This window comes from Serinus canaria, chromosome 5, assembly GCF_022539315.1.
Source record: "Serinus canaria isolate serCan28SL12 chromosome 5, serCan2020, whole genome shotgun sequence".
In the NCBI taxonomy this organism is placed as follows: domain Eukaryota; kingdom Metazoa; phylum Chordata; class Aves; order Passeriformes; family Fringillidae; genus Serinus; species Serinus canaria.
This window is the reverse complement of record NC_066319.1, coordinates 28,078,923-28,102,537: the sequence shown is the minus strand read 5'-3', so window position 1 is coordinate 28,102,537 and position 23,615 is coordinate 28,078,923. Positions and strand designations below refer to the sequence as shown.

The window sequence follows — 23,615 nt, the reverse complement described above, 5'->3', positions numbered from 1 at the left end:
CTTCCTCATGTCCTATCACCAGACAGGCCAGCCTCACTGCAAGCTAGTGCCTCAGCTGCAGATGGGGAATAACAGCCTTTTCCTTCTCCAGGGAAATAATGGCAAGTGCCCTGGAGAAGACTAAGAAAGGATCATGCCCTGGAGTGGAAAAGGCTAAGCAGATCCCTGGGGTATCCTGTTCCACCCACTGCAACAGCAGCACAGCAGGGGCATACATTTACTTGAAATTGTCAAGTACCATCAGCAAGGTCCAGAGCACAGAACTGCTCAGGAGGAGCTAATGTATCCCGCAAAGCACAGCACACAGCCCTCTCATGCTGCATTGTTTTCTTACCCACCTCTTCTGCATCTTCAATCCCTTGAACAACATCCACCATGCAGCAACCTGCATGACTGCAATTCGCACACCATCATCTTGATTTGCCTGGGCTTTCCTGACAGAACTAAATGAATAGCAAATTGAGCTCTGTTTTTCCCTCCCCCACTTTCCCATTGCTTTTGTACATGCTGAAGTAAGAAGCTTCCTCTGACTCAGATTTCAGCTGTCACAGATTTCAGCAGTTTTCTCCCAGGAAGTCTGGATGCTAATGACAGAAATAGCAGCTGTCTCTAAATACTTCATCTGCTGTCTGTGGTCAGAGGGTAGTAAAGGCCAAGACCAGCAGCAGGTGTGGTGGGTGACTGCTTCAGAAAATCCCCCATCCTCACCAGGCAGGCTCTGGTGAGAAGGGATTGGATTGACTGACAGGAAGGCCAGGAAGGGTTGCCAGGGCAGTCAGGAGGGATGGAGCAGGAGGGCATGTGCTCACCCAGACACAGGTCAGGCAGCCAGCAGGATGCAGGGCTGCTGCCCCTCAGCTCACCACCCAGAAATCCTGCTGCTGCCTCCCATCCCTATGGGAATCATTTCCCCCCCAGAGAGCCACATCCCAGGTGCCAAAAAGCAGTCAGAGCTTTAAACACCTAAGCATCCCATCAACAGGGTATCTTACAGGTGAGATGACTCAAGGCAAAGAGATTAAAGTGGCTTGCTAGAAATGCAGTTGAGATGGGAACTAGGACTAAAGTTTGGGTATTTCTCTCTCTCAACATCCAGTGCTTTATTCAGTTGAGATGGGAACTAGGACTAAAGTTTGGGTATTTCTCTCTCTCAACATCCAGTGCTTTATTCAAAATGAAGGTTTGGTTGTTCTCGGCCAGAGTCCAAGGACATGCTTTGTTGGCAGCATGAAACAATCTGTTTAGAGCTTTTTGATTCCCTCATGTTCAAAGCACTTGTACTTTCCACAAAACATTGTGGTGTCATTGAACACAATGTTATGTTGGAATTGAAAGGAGGAGAAAAAAAAATCACCATCTATTATTACATGTAAATAAGAGTTGGTCTTCTACATAGTATCTTAGGAAAGAATGAAGGAATAGTGAGTTGGACCCTTGCTGTGCTAATTATTGATACTCTATCATCAATTTACTCAGACAAAAAAGCATGCCATCAGATCCACTAAAATTTCTTTCACTCTGCATGAAGGCACCCTGGCATAGAAGGAAGGGCAGAGGAGAACACAGAGGTACCTGAGGAGCTAATGATATCCTAGGGATCCTAAAGAGCACAATTTAAGCCATGTGTATCATCCTGTCTTAATGGGTTCACTTACCTGCAACATCCAAGGCTTCCCACAGTAGGATTTTAAATGGTAGCAGGAAAGTGGAATATTGCCTCAACCAGAAATGAACTGCTGGTGCCATTCCATTTCCACTAGAATTGTCTCAGCTAGAAGGAGCTGGGTGTCAGATTCTCATGTCTGAATATTCCCAATAGTAAGAAGTGCCTTGAGACGAGTTCAGTGATTTTCTTCTTTCATACCTATTATTTGGTCTGTCTCTTCTCAGTCTCTCTTTTAGAATAGCACAGAAGCTGAATCAGAGCACAGGTAAGTCCTAGAGCTCCATACAACCTCAAGTGTCTCTCTGATTCTAAGCAATGGCAAGCAGCAGCATACCACAGAGAGGCACAACAGCCAGCCAACAGTCACAGAAAATTAGTTGTGCCACCCAGGATTTAACAGCCCAGCAGGTATCTTTCAGAGAGCTAAACACTGAGGTATGTTCCTAGTAGGTAGGTGTTCATAATGGGCAATATACCTGTAGCTGCAGTAGCATTACAGTTCCCATCCCATGCAATGGTACAGCACCAGTTCTGTTGCCAGACCCATGAAAGAAGCTTAACTTTCTCTTGTGTTTTCCCAGTTTGCACATTTGTTGCCCCTGCTAGTTCCAGGTCATCTGGTGTGGGCTCAGATGAGATAACTATCACTTCTGGCTGCTTAAATTCTTTGACAGAACAACAGCTTTACAATAATGAGTAGCAGAACACTTAAACTTTCTGACTTGACTGATAAAACAGTTCTCCATGCTTCATGGGCAGTTCAGATGCTTGACACGAGGGATATTGTGATGATTAATAATTAACTGGCTGGAGAGACTGAGAGCTCAAGGACAGATGCTTCCCATCTGCAATTTCCTGGAGCAGAGGCTGCACTTTTCAGGAGGGAGGGGAGCTGGTAGGGTGACAAGGTTGGTGCGCCCCTGGAAGTCAGCAGCCTTTTCAAGATACTTTGCTAGTATCTTCCAACAGAAGGTACTACCCTGCACTTCTCCAGGTGGCTTTCACTCTCCCAGGCACCAGGGGATCAGGGCAGCAATGATTCCTGCCAGTTCCTGGTGTCAGCTCGCCTAAATGAGATGCATCATTAGAAGCATTCATGTATTTAATAGGCTTGAACACCAGCTTTAATGAGACACCTCTGAAATCTCAGGAGAGGTAACAGACAGTTAGAAACATGCTTCAAAGTCCTCTGGGTATGAGAGGTAAAATCCAAGTTCAGAGGTACCAAGTACAGGATTTTTAAGTACCTGATGTGTTAGAGACTATTAAATTGTTCTTCACACTAGCTTTAAAATTTCATCTGCATAAATTTCTTTGATCCACAAATGGCTTTAACCTCATTAAAATTAGTCAGAAGAGCAGCTGCAATAGGCACCAAACTGCATATCCCAGAGTAATTACACATTACAAAAGGAATCCTTGAAGCATTTCAATAACATGCCCTATTACAAACAGCACTTGAAAAGGCACAGATGGACGTGTGAGCTGTAGAATATCACCTTTACTCCAGCTTGCTTCCTGCTTCCTTGCTTTTCTTTCAAGAGTAGAGGGTGCTTCAAAGAGTATTGAAAAAGTTTTAGTTGTTCCCATGCAGTTAAAAATTGAAAAACAGATGTGTACAAAACAATCTCTTCCTCCCCATGCCCATTCTTTTTTACCCCCCAAATCAGCCCTCTGGTGACATATTCCTTCCTATTAGCTCTGCCTGAATAAAAGGGACAGAAGAGTACATGTTTTGCAGTCAGGGGGATGTATAACCAATCTAATTAACACAGTGCTGGGAGGAGCTCCTGTCTGTCCTCCCTTGCCCCCCCAGGGGTGTCCTGCCTGTTTGCCAAGGCCTCTGGCTACCATGATGTAGAGCATCTCCCTGTCAGCAGCACTCTGCCCAGGGGAGGAGACAGAATTTTACCCAAAATATTGACCCAGACAATAAAAACAACTGAAATTTTTAGGGATCCATACAGTTTGCATTTTTTTCATCCTTCCTGAGGCTTTTGCTCTGCAGAAGTCACGGCTCTTGTTTATGAGACACATAAGAGAAAAAAAAGGATTTATAGTATTTCCTTTCTTCTGGTCCCAAGAACACCTGAGCTTGAACTGGATCCATTTAATTTGCTCCTCTTTCTCCTTGGCTTACACTGCAATTCATCCATTCTGTTTCAATCCAGTACAATTCCTCAATGCCCTGTCCCCCAGTATTCTTGCAATAGCCAGCACACAGGGCACAGTGCTCCAGCAATAGAAAATAGGTCCAAAGAATTGCCAAAGAGAAGATAGCCAGCTGTCTTGGATAACAAGCAGCCATAAAAATTAGAGTGAATAAAAGTACAGCAAATGGTACTGCAATCAAGAACAATGAATATTAGAGCTAGAGACAGATGGTGGGTGGATTTCAGTTTGGGACATACGTTTTTAGCTTTGGCCTCCAAAGATTTGGAAACCTTCAGCACTGTCTTCCCCCCTTTCCACAATGTCTCCATCAGATGGTTGCTCTAAAGGTATAGAGCCCTTGAATTCCTAGTGCTGGGACAGACTCAGAAAAAAAGCTCCCGAAGTAACTGAATCTGCAGGCTAGGAAGAAAGGCAGAAAAGATCCTCTCAGCACAACAAAGCCTGACATCTGTCTAAAAATGTCCTCATTGAAAACAAACCAGTAGAATGAGGGAAAAGCAAGGTTGACCTCTTAATTCCTAGGAGGAGCAAGTGCTTTCTGCTTGTACCTAATAACCAGGAGCCCACACATTGGTCCAGGAGGGTACAAACCAACTTTCTAACAACCTCAGCCTGGCAGAAGGAATTTGACTCTCCACCTGCCTCAGAGAGAAGCAGCCTGGCTGATCTATCATAGCATATCTGGAGTCCAGCTTTCTCATTCCTTTGTGGTGAAACAGTTTTAGAATTGTATAAAGTAGGGAAGAGATTCCTTTCATATAAAATACATGCTCAGTGGGCCATAGAACAAGTGTGAGAAGCACTATAGCTTGGCTCCAGCCTGGACAACCTCCTGGAAGAGCTAGGATTCACTGGAAATATGCACTCTTCTGCTAAGTAAGCATTTCAAACAATAAAGAAATATTTTCACACAAGAGACCCAGAACAAGCAAATCCAGAGTTTCCTGCTCTCTGCTTCTCTGGCAGACCTGTGTGAAGAGGCAGTTGTATTTGAGACCCCCAGGGATTTTAACCTGGTCTCTGTCACCCAAGATGCATCAGCACACTAAATGGTAGGAGCCAAATGCAGAACTAGTACTAGTACTGTTACTGCCCCAGCACATAAGCAGCACTCATGACAAAACCTCTGGGTGTGTCATGCCATCCCAAATGCCCTGAAATAGTCAAGACATCTCTTCAAAGTTGATAGCTATGAAAGAGGATCAATGAGGGAAAAAAACCTTTCCTGAGAGAAATCCAGAGGTCAGCCAAATATCCTAAAACATTCTTCCAATCGAAGCTTTGCAAGGTAGAGCCTTCTGTTTTCTAGATAAGTGATTTGCTAAGAAAGCAACAAAGCCCTGCCTGAAAATACCCACAACCTAGGCCTCTTCTTATGGAACTAGAGCAGATAGCTGAGGCTTTTGCCCCAGATGCTGTCCAAAAGTAGAGATTAATGACAGAAGTTATGACTTATCAGATTAATCCCTCTTGCTCCTCTCCTTCTGTCACTTCTCACATTCACCAGGCTAGTCCAGAGCTGGGGGAGATGACAAATACAGGGCAATTATAAATTCATCAGCTCCAAGTAATCCCAAACAGATGAGCCAAGAACAGATGTCTAGGAGAACACTGTGCACCTAGGGAAAGCTAACCCATGGCAAAGCCTGTAATTCACTCTGGAAGGCTACATTGGGCTTCTCATACACTCCAAAGCCCAAGGCAGCAATCAGCACCCCAAGGCAGCAATCAGCACCTAGGAAGCTTATTTTCTTGCATCAGGATCCTGTATAAGTCACTCACTAGCAGATATTGAAGAGAACAGCAAAAGGGTCGATAGTTCCTTGTGGGTTTAAGTATGACCATATGGAAAGCAAAGTAACAGATCCAAGGTTAAAGGTTCAGCAAACCATGTAATCAACAGAGCTTACATTGTGCCAGGTCCTCCCTTTCCCAGAGATGTGGATCTATCAGGAATCACATGGCATTCAACTCATATGTTGATACACACAATGAAGGCACTAAACAGGCTGAAATGCTTTCAGCATTTCTAGCATCAGACACTTGCTTCTGTAGATCAGCATTCCCACCTATCAGAGATCATTTATTTCTCTCAGATTTTCTTCTTCCCTTATCATTGCTTTTCCAGACATTTAAAGATTATTAAGTTACCAATTAAAATAATTTTCCAATCTTAGGATACAGCCTCATATTTTCCTCTGAGTTGAGAAGTCTCACAGATTCACATGCTGACAGATAAAACTCTGAAGTGAGGAGCTTTCTCTGCTCTGAATCCTTCATAGTCAAAAACATCCACTGTTTGCCTAGAATAGTAGCAAATATTTATTTTTTTCTTTCCTAACAGTTCGAGTTCACTTGTTAAAGAAAGAGTCATTAGACTTGACAATTTTGGATTTTTTCTTCCCCAGCAGAAATATAGATTTTTTTTCTATTGATTGGTCTCTGCCCTCCCCCCCCCCCCCCCCCCCCCAAGCTCCAGCTACGTCATCTTGGCAGGAACAAGAGGGACTGAGACAAACAGAGATTTAGAATAAGGGCAGCTCAGGTCACTAACATAGCTTTCAGCCCTCAGACACCCATTTAAATTCAGTTCATTTCACTAATGCACAACCCTATACCTGCTGATCACCACACTTGGAAATGGATCTGACAGCTGTTCCAGCTTAGTAGCTCACTAATGCTCAGCTCTCCCCTACAGAAGCTCCCACTGCATGTATGACTTAGTCCCTGTGGGCTGCCCAAGTAGGAAGCTGGATGACCAGCTGAGCCACGACACCAGAGCAGTTCAACCTATACACTAGGGATGAGGTTCAAGAGCCAGAAGGGTCTGCTTTCCTACTGCTAGCATAAATTTATTAGTTAGGAGAAAGACAGTCTCCAGTACTGTCAACACACCAGCTTTCATCAATAGTGAGAAGGGTTTGTTTGGTTTGGGGGCTTATTTGTTTATTTTAAGGAATAGCCAAGTAAAATTAGGAACCTTGACAGCCTAGCGAGCCAGAAGCTAAATCTTGCTGACAGAAGTGTCATGTTCTAAAAGGAATCTGCCTTTCTGTAAGGGGAAAGCCCAAAAAGCACCAGAGAAAAATCACTGGAAACCAACTTCCATATGGTTTGAAGAGGAAACAATCATTTCTCTCAGAGCTGCTCAGAGCCAGGCCAGGGGATTGGGACTTTGCCTGTAGATGGGGTTAAAGAACAGCTTTAACAGTAACAGCAAAAGTAACTCTGCATCTTCCGTACCTAAAGCCCCTGGGCTTACACGTGAAATCCTGCACGGGAGTCTCCTGACCCCACAAGAGTTCAGGCTGCCTTGAAATGAGTGCTATAGAGACACAATGTCAGACTGTCACCTGCAGGAACCAACTCAAGAGCACTGATGTGGGCTAATGACAGGATCCATGAGGCATTTGCTCCAGAAGCAGAGTTCACACCCTTTTTAACACTGTTTTTACCTTTCCTATGTTCTCCTTAGGTTTCTTACATTTGCTTATGTAAAGGGCAGCATGTTGTGGAGCAGTTTTCCTAAGGCAAGCAGGACTAGCAGAAGTGACAACTCCCGTGTTGCCCTGGATGAGTCAGTTCAAGTCAGTCCACTGGGCAGCAGAGCACCGGCTCAGTGAGCTTGCTGATGGGATAAATGCTGGGGCTGGAGAGAGCAGTGCCCTGTGTGCAGTCAGAGACAGCTCTTCAGGCACCTCATGCATAAGCATACAGTAGCCAGTGACAGGCCTGCAGTGCTGGAGAAGATCTGCAGTAACAGGGACAGGTAGCCAGCTTGTCACCCTGACAACATCCAAACAGACTGCTCCCCCGATGGATAGCACATCTCCAGGCTGTTGCTAAGACAACAAAAATTCACTTATTATACATAAATGGGCACACTTCATTGCTGGAATTATTAACTTGGGCCATGCCACTTCCTTTTTTTCTCCTTAATTTATTTAAATCAGACAACAGGTTTGGATTCCTTCTTCTTGAAGGAAAGAACTCAGCTGCAGCTCAGTGTAATAGTTTTTTTTAATCTTTTCTTCCTTCAATTGATTTCCTCTCTCCAAAGACACCAGAGGGGAGGGATGTCTAGTTACATTTTGTCATCTTCTCACAGGCTTGAAGCAAGCACTGACTACAACACAGCGCTCAGCATCACCAAGCTGCTTTTCTTGTCCCTCTGCTCCTGCATTCAGGCAGGGCAAGGGAGCAATCCCACTCTACCACCCTATCTGAGGTCAGCCTGTTGTCACTCAAATGAAATTTATGCAGGCCCAAGGAAAAGAGAAAAGGAAAAGAGAAGCAGAACCAAATCCTAGTTTTCCTCACCTGCACAGACTGCCAGGCTGCTCAGTCTGATTTATTTGAAACCTCTAATGTACTGCCATCAAATTTGCCATAACACCTTTTTTAAAATTTTTTTTTTTCAAAGTCACGAGCATTTGCACTGGGAATTGTTGTAGCCAAGAAAACTGAAGCAGTCTGGACACACCTCTCATATCTTGGGCTTAGGACTCTGCTGTTATCCAGCGAGAGAGCAACTTTTTCTGCTTTCCTCCCTCATTCTCAGCAGTGGTCTATTTAGGCTCTCTGACCTTTAACCAAGAGCCTTCCCAGAGAGTTTTTGGGCCCATAACAGAAAGTATCATAGTATGACAAGAGTGATTATGAACCCTGAACCTATTATGCACCTTATGCATGGTTGAATAATCTAAACACAGTCCTACCAAACAAACAAACCCAATCAAACCAAACAAAATACCAGCACAGAAAGCCAACTCAAAGCTCCAGGAAGATGCATAAAACAAGCACCTGAGGGTTGCCTGATCTCTCACACTACCACCTTTGAGCAGCACTATGTCTGACTACTAGAAAAAAAGAGCATTTAGCACTCCTGTGGGATACGCTGTACCCATTTCCAGGTCCCTGTTAGCTCAACATTCTGCTTTGTTATCCAGTACCCTGTGCTTGATATGGTTTGAAGACAGAAGAATTAATAAAAAACTGAGTAAATGAAGAGTCAGTGATAGAGTAAAATGCTAAACACAAAATCTTTACACGTACCTCCACAACAAGCCTGTGAAGAAGATTACAACACCCCAGATTTTTCCTAGGCATTTCTTATTCATAGAAGAGGGAATTCTTAAAAGTTTTGTGAGTGGTCACAGAACAAATAAGAATAGGGTACACCTGCCATGGCCTTCCAAGAACAAGGCAAACCTTTGGATGAAAAGTGTGTTTTGGAGAACTGATATGATTCAGATTTGACTAATAATTTTGACCAGAGATGACTCACCAATATCTGAAGGAAAATCTAAGCATTTAATTATATTTTTATATATATTAGAAGATGCCAAAATTCAATTAAAATCCCCCAAAGGCAATATTTTCTTTTTGTTCTTTATTTGTTAAACACAAAAAAATAAATGTGTGGTCAATATATGGAGGAGGGAAAAAAATCCTAGTGACTGTCCAATACTTAATCTTTCAGGACCACAAATTCTACTATTGATTTAGAGCAATCATTCAGTTCATTACAGCAAGAAATTTCACAGCTATCAACTTACTTGACAAAAAATTCCCCTTCCTCTCCTTGTGGCTTCCTGGAATACCAAATAGAGTCAGGTGATGCTGTGCTTCTCCACACACAGCAGCTCACAAACAACTAACAAGCAGTGCAGAGATGGGGCCACCACCTGCACTAGGATTTTTCACTCTTCTGACTAAGTGAGCTAAGAGCATCTGAGACTTACACCTACAGTAAGCAAAACATATTCACATTTTTGATTAACTAGACTTATTCTTTCCTCCAGACAGATAATATGCTTCACAATCTAGTCAGTGCTTCAAAACAATCACTTCACAGAATGAAGCCCTTTGCTTGCAATCCTGTTGCTGTTTCTATTATAGACTCAAAGACTCCTTATGTACTGAAGACAGAGGCACAAAGCATCTTCCTTTCTTCAGTCCATCTACAGTGACCTGAATGGCATTTCCCTCTCCAAAGGGAATGACAAGTATTGTCAGTGGAATCAATGGAATAACTGTGGGACAAGGCTGAGTAAGAGAGCCCCCCTCTCATTCAAACAGACCCTACATCACTGCTCCCTGGCTCCCTGCTGACCAGGCCCTTCATTCTCCTCTGCAGCACATCTCAGGGACTCATTTTCCCCAGCAGAAGGAGTAAGCAAAAATGCCAGTAGATCAAAATACTTTTGTATGTTATCAACTGCAAAGACAGGGGAAATTCAGGACAACCTCAGCTGTAATAAAAGAGGAACAATAGTGATATGAGTATCTTTGCCTCTAATATGATAGCATGAATGTGCTATGAAATAAGCTGAAAATATGAGAGCCCCCAAACTTGAATCTGTTCCAAGCAAACTATTTTTAGTGGAATATGTTTAGCTAGTTAAAGATTTAAACTCAGGAAATAATTACAGTTACTCTTCTGCCTGATTGAAGTAGGCAACATTTATTAATGTACAGTAACTAAATAAACTATTCCAATTTAAGCCACAAAAACTTAAAGTGATGAGGGAACAGGCTAATATTCTGACTAAAAAAAGTCAACCCTGTGCCTGTGGTCTAAGTAAGATCTGTTCCATGATAAATAGCTTATTGAGGCAGACTGGAGGGAAGAGAACTGCAAGTTATGAAAGGAAATTTGATTTGTCCTCTGAAGGCAAAGTCATAACTGACTAATCTGAGCAAACTCTGTCACAGATTTTATAGACCTAGTTATTTCTTGCAGGTCTCCAACCAGCAGATGGCTTAGATTAAGTCGATGCAAGAGCTGAATTCAGACTGGCAAAGATATTCATCAGTAACCAAACCCATGATCCATGTTGTTATTCTGTGTTCACACTTACACATTAAATCAGAGTTCAGTATCCTGCATATCTACTCTTTAAATTGTTCTATTTGAGCAGGAAAGTCCACCTGCCCTGTCTGTTTTGCAAGTGTCCAGGTATGTACAAGCTCTTTGGCATGAGATGGGGTATAACCACCCTGTGTGCTGAGGGTGAAGAAAGGTTGGTTTTGATGATGGAATAGCCAGTGATTTTTGCTCCATTACTTTATGCTGAAGAAAACAAGCCTACAAATAGATCTGACCTGCTTCAGCAATTCCTGCAAAACACCTCATTAAATAGCAGCACTTTTTTCCTAAAGAAGCCTGCTTCATATCCAATGGGTAAAAGGATAAATGGCTATAATCTTTGAATACACAAGACTACACAGAGTGGATATTCATAGCTGCACAAAGCCCATAATTGAACTGTCTGCCCCAGGGATAAGTTTTCCTGCAGCGTAAGTGCTTCCAGTTGCCATACGGGGGTCTTGTTCTTTGTCAGGAAAGCAGAACTTCACATCCAGTTAATTGTTGTTCCCAGCTGTCTTTTTGTTGTTGTTGTTGTTGGGTTTTTTCCACTGAGGCTAGTTTTCCAACAGTCATTCAAGCAAATGTGCTCATTTCCCAGTTCCCCCGCAATTCCCCACCACAGTGTAACAAAGTGCAGATTTTGCATGGCTGCATTCCAGGCTTCATGGTGTTAAAATCATAGCAGCAATGGAAAAGCATATAGCTGCAATAGTCATAAGGTAGGACTTGAGCTACAGGTGACTCAGTGGTAGTCAAACAGATGCTGTATGAAAATAGATTGGTTTCTGTGTACAGACTGGTTAACCCATGGAGTTAGTACTTACACATGAAGATTTCCATGGTTAGCTAAGCAGCAAAAACTACTCAGTCTGAAGTAAACTGGTGACCTCAATTCTGTTCACTGTGTCTGGGTGTCCATCTCAGAACACAGTGACCATGAACAGCAAGCTCCTTCTGCCTTAGTTACTTAAGGCTTCATCTTTGTTGACAATCAATCAAACATAAAAAGGTAAAGACCATATCCATCCAGTATTTGGATCTCTTCAGCTCAGTGGTGAAACATTCACTGGTTTGGGATGGATCAACAGGGGCTGAGAGAGGAAAGCTTAGGCCATAGTCTGCTGCAGAACAAACTGAAAAAATTGCAAGGAAGTCAGTGGATATTATAAAAGGACAACACAACTCCTTTATTTTCCTCAAAGGATTAATGATAAACTCTTGCAAGTGCATTTCCAATGTGAGTCCCCTGCTATCGGGCACCAGCTACCATCTAATTGGGCTACCAAACCTGTTGGTTGAAGAACTTCTTCAGAGAGTTCACAGTTCAAGCTGCTAAGCAAGTGACCAATAAACACTCAAGACCAAAGTCTTGGGAAGGATTTTACACTGACTTGCTCAATTTGACCAATAATAGCTCTGGAAGAGGCAGTTTCAGTCCACTGTACTTGTGCTTTTTGGACTGCTCACCAATGCAGATACAGTCCTACCTAAATAACCTTTTACCACTCACTCTTCCCTCAGAAAACAACCCACCTGCTTTAGTTCACAGAAGATCCCTTGATTCTTGTGATAAAAAGACATTTGACTTTTACAGCAACCCACTCCTAATCTCTTTGGTGTCTGTTTTCTGGATTTCCCCAGCAGGGAAACCCACACTGTTCTGTGGGCTTCCTGGTAAAAGTTGTCACTGCCTGGCAAAAGTATGCTGTAATTGTAAAGGTCTGAGCTGGATATTTAGAGCTCAGTCAGCACCTGGGACTTGTAAGGCCATATTTTCCCCAGAAAGGTTTGTTAAATTTGTAGAAGATCTGAAAACTACTTTTTAAAAATCATTAGTTGGTAATCAAAAAACAAAGGTGAGATACATAATCATCAAAACACTCCTCATGTGAACAGGATTCTCCTAAGCTTCTGTCAGACCAGCAAGCAAATAGGTTGTGCCAAGCCACCTTCTCTTTTGGGGGTTTGTGCCAAGATTTGGACCTTTTGATTTGCTAGCACAGAAAAAACCCACTCATATTCCCCCTTGCAAGAAGAGGTCAAGGAAAACCACTTGTTACCCTGTGAACTTTCAGGAAATATTGCTGAGCAGCATGTGCCCATGACCCTTTCTGTGCTGAAACTTCACCAGACAATTTCTTACTCCTGTTGCTGCAATTAACCTTGAGAGAACATTATTAACTACAATCTTATGCATATGAGGAATTGATCCAGATTATCAGAAATTATGTTCTTACTTGCAACTCTACAGCTGTTTCTCCTCCTTAGATGAAATCCTGACCTCAGCCCCACAGCCTGGTAATGCTTGTTCACTTAAAATTAAAGGAAAATTATCTCTAACACATACAGAGGTGATCACATTTTCTTCCTTAAGTGGGGCACTGGAAATTAAAAAGTCCTCTCCTCACACTCAGTGCTGCTCCTGAAAAAACCTGTAGAAAATCTGGCACAATACCTGTAAATCAGATGAATATGCTAAACACTAAGGAAAAAAAAATAGCAGGGTTAGCATCATCTCTGACACTGACATGAGAGGATGATAGGCTTGGATAAGGAGTTTGGCCCAGGGAAGAGAGGGAGAGGGAGGGAATCAGCCTCTCTAGGGATCTGTGCTTGGCTCCTCTTTGTACAGTGCCTGCCCTCCAAGCATGAACTCCCACCCAGCCCCACTGCCCCCCAGTCAATAGTATTTCATACTCACCATGTCATAAACATTCAGAATCACCGGTTCATTTGCCATTGTTGATTGCAGTGGAGGCTGGATTAAAACCTTTCAGTCCCTGCCAGATGTGTGTTGATACCCCCAGGGTATGCTTTTACCCTGAGCCAGATAGAAAAAAATGCCTCATCCTACAGTCACTGAAGGAAGGAGGAAATTCTCACGGCTGGGTGTGTGTGTGTAAAGTTGGTTGCAGTGAGGCAGGAAGGCCTGGATTGGGTTTGCTGGTTGTATAGGGTTTATTTTAGCCCTCCACGCCGCGACAGATCCAAGGTTTCTTTTTAACTCTGTAGTGCACCTCGGGGTCTGTAGACTGATACACCACTGTAACCAGGCATCGTCCAAGCTCTTAAATCCCTATCCACAGAAGCCAGATTCTGAGCCCGAATACAAGCCCTCTTCTGGCGCCGTGGGAAGCAAGGTGGGTGGCAGTGCGTGCGGGGAAATTTCTCGGCAGAGCTGAGTGCCGCTACCGCAGCGGGCTGCCAGCAGTACGCAGGAACCCGGACCACCAAGGCACCGAGCGGGGCTGGAGCGGACGCCGAGCTTTCTCCCTCCCTCCCTCTGGCAGAGCCCGGAGACACCCCGGGCTCTGTCCGCGGTGCTGGGGCCGGTCCGACCGGAGCCGGGCTCTGTCCGCTGTGCTGGGGCCGGTCCGACCGGAGCCGGGCTCTGTCCGCTGTGCTGGGGCCGGTCCGACCGGAGCCGGGCTCTGTCCGCGGTGCTGGGGCCGGTCCGACCGGAGCCGGGCTCTGTCCGCGGTGCTGGGGCCGGTCCGACCGGAGCCGGGCTCTGTCCGCGGTGCTGGGGCCGGTCCGACCGGAGCCGGGCTCTGTCCGCGGTGCTGGGGCCGGTCCGACCGGAGCCGGGCTCTGTCCGCGGTGCTGGGGCCGGTCCGACCGGAGCCGGGATCTGTCCGCGGTGCTGGGGCCGGTCCGACCGGAGCCGGGCTCTGTCCGCGGTGCTGGGGCCGGTCCGACCGGAGCCGGGCTCTGTCCGCGGTGCTGGGGCCGGTCCCGCTCAGGCACGCGGTTGAGGGTTCTCCGCCGCTGGCAGGACATGGTGAAGAGGCTGTGCCAAAGGGATTCCAGCGCGGGGCTCGGCGGTGGGAGAAAGAGGAGGAGGGGGCTGGCTGCCCCCGGGGCAGAGAGGGGATGCCGCAACCCCCATCCTGCCCACGACGCGCAGGCAGACCTAGCGTCGGCACCGAAGTTCGAAGATGCGGCGGGATTGACCGGACGGGGGCTGGAGGGAGGAAGATGCCGAGCAGACGATGCTTCCAGGCAGGGTACGGGGCCAGGGCTGGACACTCCAGCTCTCTGTGCTCTGCTCTCCGTAGGGCCAGTCCTTATTTCGCGATCAGCTCGTCCCGAACCGGGCAGCTCCTACTGACTGACAGCCGCGGGAACCTACCCCGTCCCCTGCTGGCTGGATGCATCGCTGCATGGCACACGGTGGGAGGGCGGGGAAGGGACCAAGCGACTGGGCAGGGCGAGTAGTTTCACTTCTGGCAGCAGCAGGGTCTGGAGTTTCTTCCTGGAGCTACTTTACACTCGTGTTAGGACCGTGAAGCTCTGCAATGTCTTGCCAGCAAACACTCCTCTATGACCTGGATGCGAGAATCAACTATAAAATGCACTGCGGTAAATTCATCTTCCTTTTGCTCCTCCTCTCTCTTTAAAGGGAGAGCAGAGTCTGTGATGGTGCTGGGAAAGAGTGCAGCTGGGAGAGAGACAAGGGAATTCCTGCTCCCAGAGATTTGCAGCAGTGTGGAAATAAGCACTCTGACCTTAAACGTTCATACACAACAGATTTCTGAAGCGTGAGGAAAAAAAAAAAAAAAAAAAAAAAAGCCAGGGATGACCTCATCTGAGGTGGAGGCGTATCTGAGGCTGAGGCTCTCTGCCAGCTCACAGCCAACCAGATCTGAATGAAAATTGCAGGGAGCCTGTTACATCAGCGAAGCCCAGCATGCCTCAGCCCTGTCTTCAGCCACACGGGAACCATCCCGTCCTGAGAAGGGCTCACCTCCCTTTGTCAGGAGCAGAAAGACAAGACCACAGAGCTGCAAGCTTGCAAAAGAGTTGTTAAACAGTGTGCAGGAGAATTTCTAGTGAAGGCAGGCAGTAGGAAAAGGAAGTGAGTCCATGTCCTGCATAGCTAAGCACCAACCCAACAAAGTCAGACATAATTTTTTTTTCTCCAGACATTGCCAAAGAAGATCCATAGTTGCTTTGCCCTAGTGTGCATTTTGAAAGTGCAAAGCCACAGCTCAGGCTTAGGCGTGATGACATGCAACATGGCAGGGACCCCAGCACTGTAATTTCATCTGGATTAGTCATTCCACAGGTGGGCTGGACAACTTCACACACATAGTACAGGGACTTGATCAGCACCCTGACTTTCCCCCCATCCCTAGCTCTCCAACCCACCAATTCAAACTGTACCATTAACCATCCATCTCAACAGTGCATCTGAAGGAGCAGCTTGTGCAGGTGGGTAAAGGTGCTTCCTCCTCCTGACCACCTCAGAGTCTAGATAGACTGAGCCCCCTCTGTCATTTTAAAGGCTATGGAGCAATGGAGATCTTCCTCTGCAAAAGACTAAGCTGCATGGTTCATGCCCTAACTTGTGAGACAAGCCGCCTACTGAAACCAAGAGGCTCCCGCTAAACTGTTACAGATACCCTGAGACTGTCACTTTTGGATATGTGTCCTGCTCTAGAGATGGTGATGTTTTAAGGAGACTTGAAAGGAGGGGGAATAGCAGATATTAGACTGATGTAACTAGAAAAGAAAAGCAGCACTACAAGGTCTTCCCACACTTACCCACATGCTTATTGCTAAATTAACTCCAATGACTGCTATGCTCAGAGTTCACTAAAATCAATTCGAGACTTAAATCAGATATACATTCCAGAGACAGGCATCTAAAAATACTCAGGATTTGGGAAAGGTGACAGGCAGCCACAAGCTTCAATGTTTTGGCCTGTAAACATTTCAAAATTAATCCCCTAGGGAAAAAAAAAAAAGATTACTAGAATTCCACTTCTAAACTTTAGAGACAGAAGAAGGGGGGAATTTAAACCAAAACATGTCTTTAAACTAATCATATTGCTTCAAGAGATCAAAGCCAGTCTAAATGTGCATTTGTTATTTAAAGGACTTCTGCTGTAGGACAGACAGTAAATGTCACTTGCACATTAAGACGTGGATGCTCTCCCTGTAACTTGAAACAACGGTGAGAACTACATTACAAATGTCATTGCTTCAGGCCCCCTTTTCTGCCCCTTCACAGAAAGAAGTTGTTCCACATTGTGACTCAGTGTCATCAGTATTTCAGTGATCCTTTGAAAATTCCTTTTTTATGCCATTCTACTCTAGACAACTTATTCCAGCTCCAGATAGAAGCAAACAGTCAGAATTCAAAGATGTCATTAATCTGAGATCTGAGTTGTTTTACAGTCACAACTCTTCACACAAGGCTTGGTTTGCTTTGGGCTGTGTTGAAATATTTCATCAACAGCCCAGGCTGATGCCAGTTAAGAAAGTGAACTGCTCTATTTCAGGAACATGAGTACAATCCCACAGATAGCCTTGCTGCCTATAGGCACCAGAGCCCATATAATGTGTTGTAAAAACATTACAATATAAATGAATTGCAAATACAGAGGAAAGGTTGATTCTTCTTACTACTCGTTAGAGTAGCTGGAATTAGAGCTTTGGGTTATGTTTTCAAATCTTCTTTTAAGCACTTATGCTGGGTTTAGGACAAAGGAGACACATTTTTTCTATACATACACCTAAAGCTAGACAGCACCTTCATTCATACTTAAGCAGCCTGTTTCAAGCCCAAATTTTCTCAGATTCTTCCCATTCTTAGCACTCCCTTTAAAGGGATTCACATATTTTTTTATCTGAGATCATCCCCACATACTATTATGGTATAAGTGCATCCTCAAGGCTCAGTGTCTAGAGGAGACAATGTGGTTTTATGGTAGTAATGCTACCCAGCATGGACTAAAAAAACAAGAATCAGGTACAACCTTAAGGAATTACCTGGTACATTAAAAGCAAGGCAGTCAGTAGCTGAGAAATTCAGCCACCTCCTCCAGGTCACAGTCACAAAAGTGGCATTGCTGGGCACTGTAAGCAGAGCTGAGACATTCCACTGGGGGCAAGAACAAAAGAACAGCAGTGCAGCAGAGAAATAATGGCTGCATTAGAGGCGACAGTCTATCTGCAAGTTTGTCTGCTTTTGTTGCTATTCAGGATTTCTAGTTTAAATTAACACTTTTCCTTAATCTACCCTCATGCACTTTCAAAGGCTCAGAAGCAACCCAGCAGACAATGGGGCTTTCAAGTATGTTTCACAGCAGGGCTGCCCAGTTTAAACTTCAAGACACTTAATGGTCTTCTCATGACATCAGGTACACCACCCTGGCTGTCCATTATATTTTTTGACAACTTGTAATTTTGAATTGTATAAAGTGCTTCTATGCATGTCAAGTTGTCATTATTATCCCATTCTGAGAACATTAGCAAGCCTATCCTCCTTAAAGAAAATATAAAATGGCCGTTGGAAAACTAGAGACAGTTTTTTTTCAGATCCTTGAGAATGGTGGAAAGTATGCAAGAATGAAAAGGGAGCTGCAATTCCTGCCTTCCATCTACAGGAATAAATCATCACCTGGACAGGTGCTGGAGCTTTGTAACCTTATTCTGGGTGTATGAGAAGAGGTATTTTGATTAAGGAGTTTAATCTCATCCCTAACTGAGGCACTTGCATATACCAATGATCTGATTCTGGTCAGACCTGAGTATGGGCTATGGGAAAAATGGGGAGAGAAAATCAGCACAGGATGCCAGCAACGTGCTTTTTCCTTGTGTAAGGTAGCATGAGAAATACTTAACTTCTTACTGCACCACAAAGGGAAGAAACAACACTCAAATTGGATTACTTCAATACTTTAAAAGATTTCATCCAAGACTGTGGGGATTTGTAGCTCAAAGCTAGGTGTGCATTAGTGGAAGGGAGAAACAAAGTTAATATTTGCATTTAATTCCTCCTTGAGTCAAGCCTGATTTTACATTTCATTTCCCTTCTCATTCACAACTTTTTAATATAAAGCTTCTTGTCAGGGAGCAATGAAGGCTGACAGCTCCTAACATGACTGACAGGGCAGGGTCTCTACTCTCTCCAGGTCTCTGTCCTACAGGCCATGAGCAAGGTGTGCAGGGAAGGCCTGCAGACAGTCACCACATTCAGCCACAAGCCCAGATCAGCAGGCACGTTTATAAGAATAAGGCATTTCTAAGGTCAAGCCAGGACATCAGCCCAAGGGCTGATGCAGAGCAGAGCTGGAGACCAGGATCCCATCTATGTCATAGGGGCAGGGACTTATGGCCCCAGGCTGGGCTGAAATGGTGCTCCTGGGCCATGGAGAGGCCCCAGGGGAGAACAGGACTATCTCCTCTGTTTACATAAAGCAACACTGTCAAGTGAGAGCCAAACAATGTACACAGAGACTTTCAACATGGACACCAGGATGAAAATTCCAGACATTCCTATGCTAAGGATTAGGGAAGTAGTTGTTCTTATTATTGCTACTAAAAATTCACAGCACAAAATATCATGGGTCAGAAGCAGCCAACAGATGCAGTTAAAGGGACAGTACACAGTAATTTGTGCTGGGTTTCTGGGAAGCAAAACAGGCTTAGTTTCAGAAGTTTTTTCCACAGCAACATCTTCATATTATTTATTTGCATTATGTTATGTTTGGAAGCTGTGACGGGGGCAGGGACCCATGCACTGGACACTAGATGAATACAGAGGAGAAGAGTGCCCCTGCTCAATGAAAAGTGGTAATTAAAGAGATGTGACTGGCAAATGGCAAGAGAAAAGCTATATCATTAACCCCACATCACAGAGGTATGTGGAAGCAAAGTGATCAGACTTCAGCCAAACAGCATAATCTGCTGTATAGTCAGGACCAAAGAGAACTGAAGGGAGGTGCAATGTCACACTTGTAGAGAAGATAGGAGCACATGCCATAAGATGCAATCCAAAACCCCACAGTCTGCTTAACCCTGAATGTGTCTAAGCAGCCTCCCTCTTGCACCAGGACAATATTTGTACTGCTGCTGAGCATGCCCCAGCTGAGGCACTGTGCTTCTTCACTCCTGCTGAGTCTGACAGAGGCCCAGGAATCAGCATGGTGGCATGTAATACCCCAAGATCACTCAATCTGCCTGATGTGCTCCAATGTATCCTACTGTGCTGAACACAGAATCTTGAAAAAAAGGCCACTCTCCTTCAAAAAAACCCTGTTGGGGCCACTGAATGCCTTTTGTATAATCACCTGTTAGTTAGAGGGAACTGGAAACCTAGTCTTACATTCTCACAACACCTTACATCCTTCTTGCTCACCACACAACAAAGGATTCAAGAGGCCTGGGCTCCATTCCCAAAGCATTTTATGCATTTAGCACTGGGTGAAGACAACCAACAGAAAAGGAGACAGAAGCTCCAGCATTTGTTCCCAGACATAATCCCCAGCTACTAAGTGACACTGTTCCAGCACTCTCAAGCTGTCTATGGATTAGTGTCCAGGGTCTCTTTCTCAGTCAAGTTATCATATTCTGCAGAAAAGTGATCAAAGCTAATGGTACAGGATATTAAAGAGATGCATATACTCATCACAATATTATTCACAGAATTTAGGTGTTCCTTTTTCTATATCTAAACCTCTCTTGGCAGTCCTTTCATAGAACCTGAACTTTTATAAAGGAAGTAAAGAAATAAAAAGTATTGAAAGGTGTTTCAAAATTGGTCTTAATTTTTACCTTTCCTATTACTTTTCTAAATTGTATGTTCAAAGCAGGGTAAAATGCAACTTGCAAGAGCTAGTCTTTACAGCTTGTTAATAGTGGTTAGTAACTACAGGTGCTCCACTGTCTTCTTTGATTGCATGAAGTCCCTTAAAAATCACTGTGGTTGGTTGCTGTGTTTTTTTCAGAATACTACAATGTAATTCCATTTCCTTATTTTCCTTGCCTCTCAAGTTGGATGATTAGCCAGCACAAACAATAAAATGCTGTGATTCTCTGGGGCTCTTATAACATTTCAACAATACAAGGAACCTTTTAGCATGCAGAATAAACCAAACACCACAGCCAACAGCAGGTGAACCCACAAGTGCCTTTTGATAGTTTCAATACTACTATTACCACCATACTATGACCAGCATTAGCTGGTTGATTTTTTTTACCAGTTTTAACCCCTCACTTTAAAACCTCTGTTATTTTTAAAGAGCAAGCTATCAATCTATGCCTAAGCAAAAATGGTAGCTCTCTAACTCCCCAGGAGTACCTCATCTCTTGTTTGGTTAGATACAGAGACTGGGCAGCTCATTCCCTCAGAAAAGCAAGGAGGTGTGGCTTTAGTGTTCAACCTTTAAGCTGATTCACTTGATCTCTGAATTTGGATAGCTTTTTACAGCTTTACAAGGCTTAGGGATGGGTTTTGTTCAACCCAATAAATTCTGTAATATGTGCCCAGAGTGCTCTAACAGGCCCCTTCATGAAATCTACATGAGCAAACAGGCTGTGCCTAACCATTAGACATGTGTGCACTTCTCAAATGACTCAGTCAAGCCACTGCAGTGCCTTCTCAAACAAAACTCATATACAAAAGCATCATAAAACAGTGAAGGAAAGTCAGCTGATAAAGAAGAAAATCTAGCAGGATTTGGAGATGAAGCTCAGTAGATATTTTTCCTCTCATTGCTCCCACCCTCAAATTATCATATAAGCCTTCTGTGGTACACATTCTAGGTACAAGTGGTTTTGAGCACTGTTATAATGTAAGCTGAAATCCATACCAAAGACAACCAGCAATGGTGTCCATCCCATCCCACCAACACTCGTTGAGCTTAGTCCATGATCTTGGCAATGGCAAATGTGCCCACTGCACAAAGGCAGCCTGTGGCAGTGCATGTTTTCCATTTTCTGCCTATTCTTGTTGGAATCATGGGAGTGGCTCCATGCTCAGTCACCATTTACAGATTTTCACAAAGGACCTATCTGTTAATCTCTCACAAGTCTAAATGAAGGGAAATGCTGTTTAACTGTGCCAAAGTAAAAAGCTGTGCTTGTTTCCACAGAGCCGCTTCAGATTAAATACATCTGTAATTTAGGAAGACAGAAGCTATCACAGATGTCCTGAGTATGTATTGGTCAGAAATGGATTATTTTAATAGATCTTCCCCATCTTACATTAATCAGCAATCCTGTAACACAAAACAGATTATCATCTGAACAGCAAAAAAAAAGTGAACCCAGACACCCAAAAGGTGTGGAGAGGTGTTGAGGAGATACAATTCTGTCTTGCAACAGTGATTAAGAAGGTTTGCCTAGAGCTAGGGCAGAGAGGCTGGGAGAAGGACAAAGGCCTCTTGCAAAGTTGGTGGAGTTCACGGATGCAAGGACATGTTTCTTAGCCCTCACTAATCTAATTAATCCTGACAGATTTTGGGATGATGTTCCTACCCTGCATCCTTGCTAACAGCTCAGTCTGTTCCTGCAGTTCCAGGGCCATGGCTTACCATGAAACACAGCCAAATGGCTATCCTGCAGTAGCCACTCTCCAAACCCAAGCACACCAACTTCCTTTCACCCAGTAAATAATCAGGGAAGGAGGAATGGGAAAGAAGCAGTCCTGGCTCCTGAAGGCATGCATGGACAGGGTAGGCATCAGAGTCTTGGTTCCCCTTTCCCAGGGCCATTTTCCCAGAAATCTGCCCTTGTGACCCACCCAAGCACAGATGCCAAATCTACATGATTTCTGCAGGTGGCAGAGATTATAATATCACCATTCCAGCAAAACTACATCAGCTGCTTTCATTACCTTGCAGATTTCTAACTCATGAATGCTATGAAATGCCACAAAGCACTAGTGGTATGTCACTAACCACTCCAGCTTAACCACAGAGATGCAACTCCTGACAGGACTACTATCAATAGTCTCTGAATCATTTTGAGATGAATCAGACTGTTCAAAAATGTAATAGTCATGCACCAGCTTTCTGCTTCCTTACAAATTATGAGTAATACTTGCATTGAACAAGGAACTAACATTTTGAAGAAAAATAATCTCTAATTCTCCCTGCTTTTTCTGCCACTGGCTAATATCAGGGCAACAATTTTCAGACTGCTGAATTAAATCTTCTCACTAGAAGTTATCTTTAAATGATGTGGGGGAAAGATCATTACATGAATGTTTTCCAAGTAGTTTTTATCTTCGTAAATATATTCTGCCATACTACCTGCTCCCCAGAGGATGAGGAGGCTAGGTGGCACTGCAGACTAATGGACTAGCTTATTATTATTGGAATTAATTGAGTTTGGTGATCTTCTCAAAAAGACCCATAACTAACATAGATTTCTTCAGTCCTCAGTCACAGAAGAAATCAAAGGCAATGGACCTAAGCACATAATTTCTTATGGTCAGTGCTGGAATGAACAGCCAGGGGGAGAGAACCCACTGCTCAGTCTCATAACTTTGCTTGATGTAATGGAATAAGGATATAAAAATACTACTTCAGTCAACATTGCTTCAGACATATATCAGAGTTTGCCTGTTCTGTGAGTTCCTCATATAAGGATCATGAACACCAAAGAACACATGCTCCCACCTACAGTCATAACCTAACAAAGAGAGTGATATTTGCTTCTTTCTGGTTAAAAGATATCTTAATAAAAATTAAATAAAGTTTAAAATAAAATAATGGAGCATTTTTCTTCCTATGTTGCCAATGCACTATGCCAGTATCAGAGGACTATCTATGCTCCTATTAAGAAAAAATTATTTTATCAGTAAATGTGTTATGCACATATCATCCTTCTGGCTCAAAAGAATATACACAAGAGTCTATTTCCATCAACAAAACAAAAACCCCGTAGCAGGCTTGTTCCTCCCTGTGCTTTGCTCTGTCAACATTACTTCCAACACCTTCCCTCTGTCTCACCTGATCCATATACACACATGTGCATCTTCAGTTCTCTGCATTTTCAGACTTGCCCAGACCAAACACTTTAGCCTTGTTCAGGCCCCTTCCTAGAATCTACTGCCTGTTGATGCCACCCCCTGACTCTGGTTATTTTATTCCACAAGGATATTTC

At 44.0% G+C, this 23,615-nt stretch overlaps 1 protein-coding gene across 1 annotated transcript in view; it reads right to left on the bottom strand.

The window, feature by feature from the left end:
* Positions 1-14,495, bottom strand: part of LOC103826619 (deubiquitinase DESI2-like) — a 51,750-nt gene extending 37,255 nt beyond the window's left edge. The window contains exon 1 of the mRNA XM_050974919.1: positions 14,055-14,495. Coding sequence (XP_050830876.1) covers positions 14,055-14,495 — 441 coding nt within the window. The remainder of the gene's footprint in view (positions 1-14,054) is intronic.
* Positions 14,496-23,615: the final 9,120 nt, after the last annotated feature.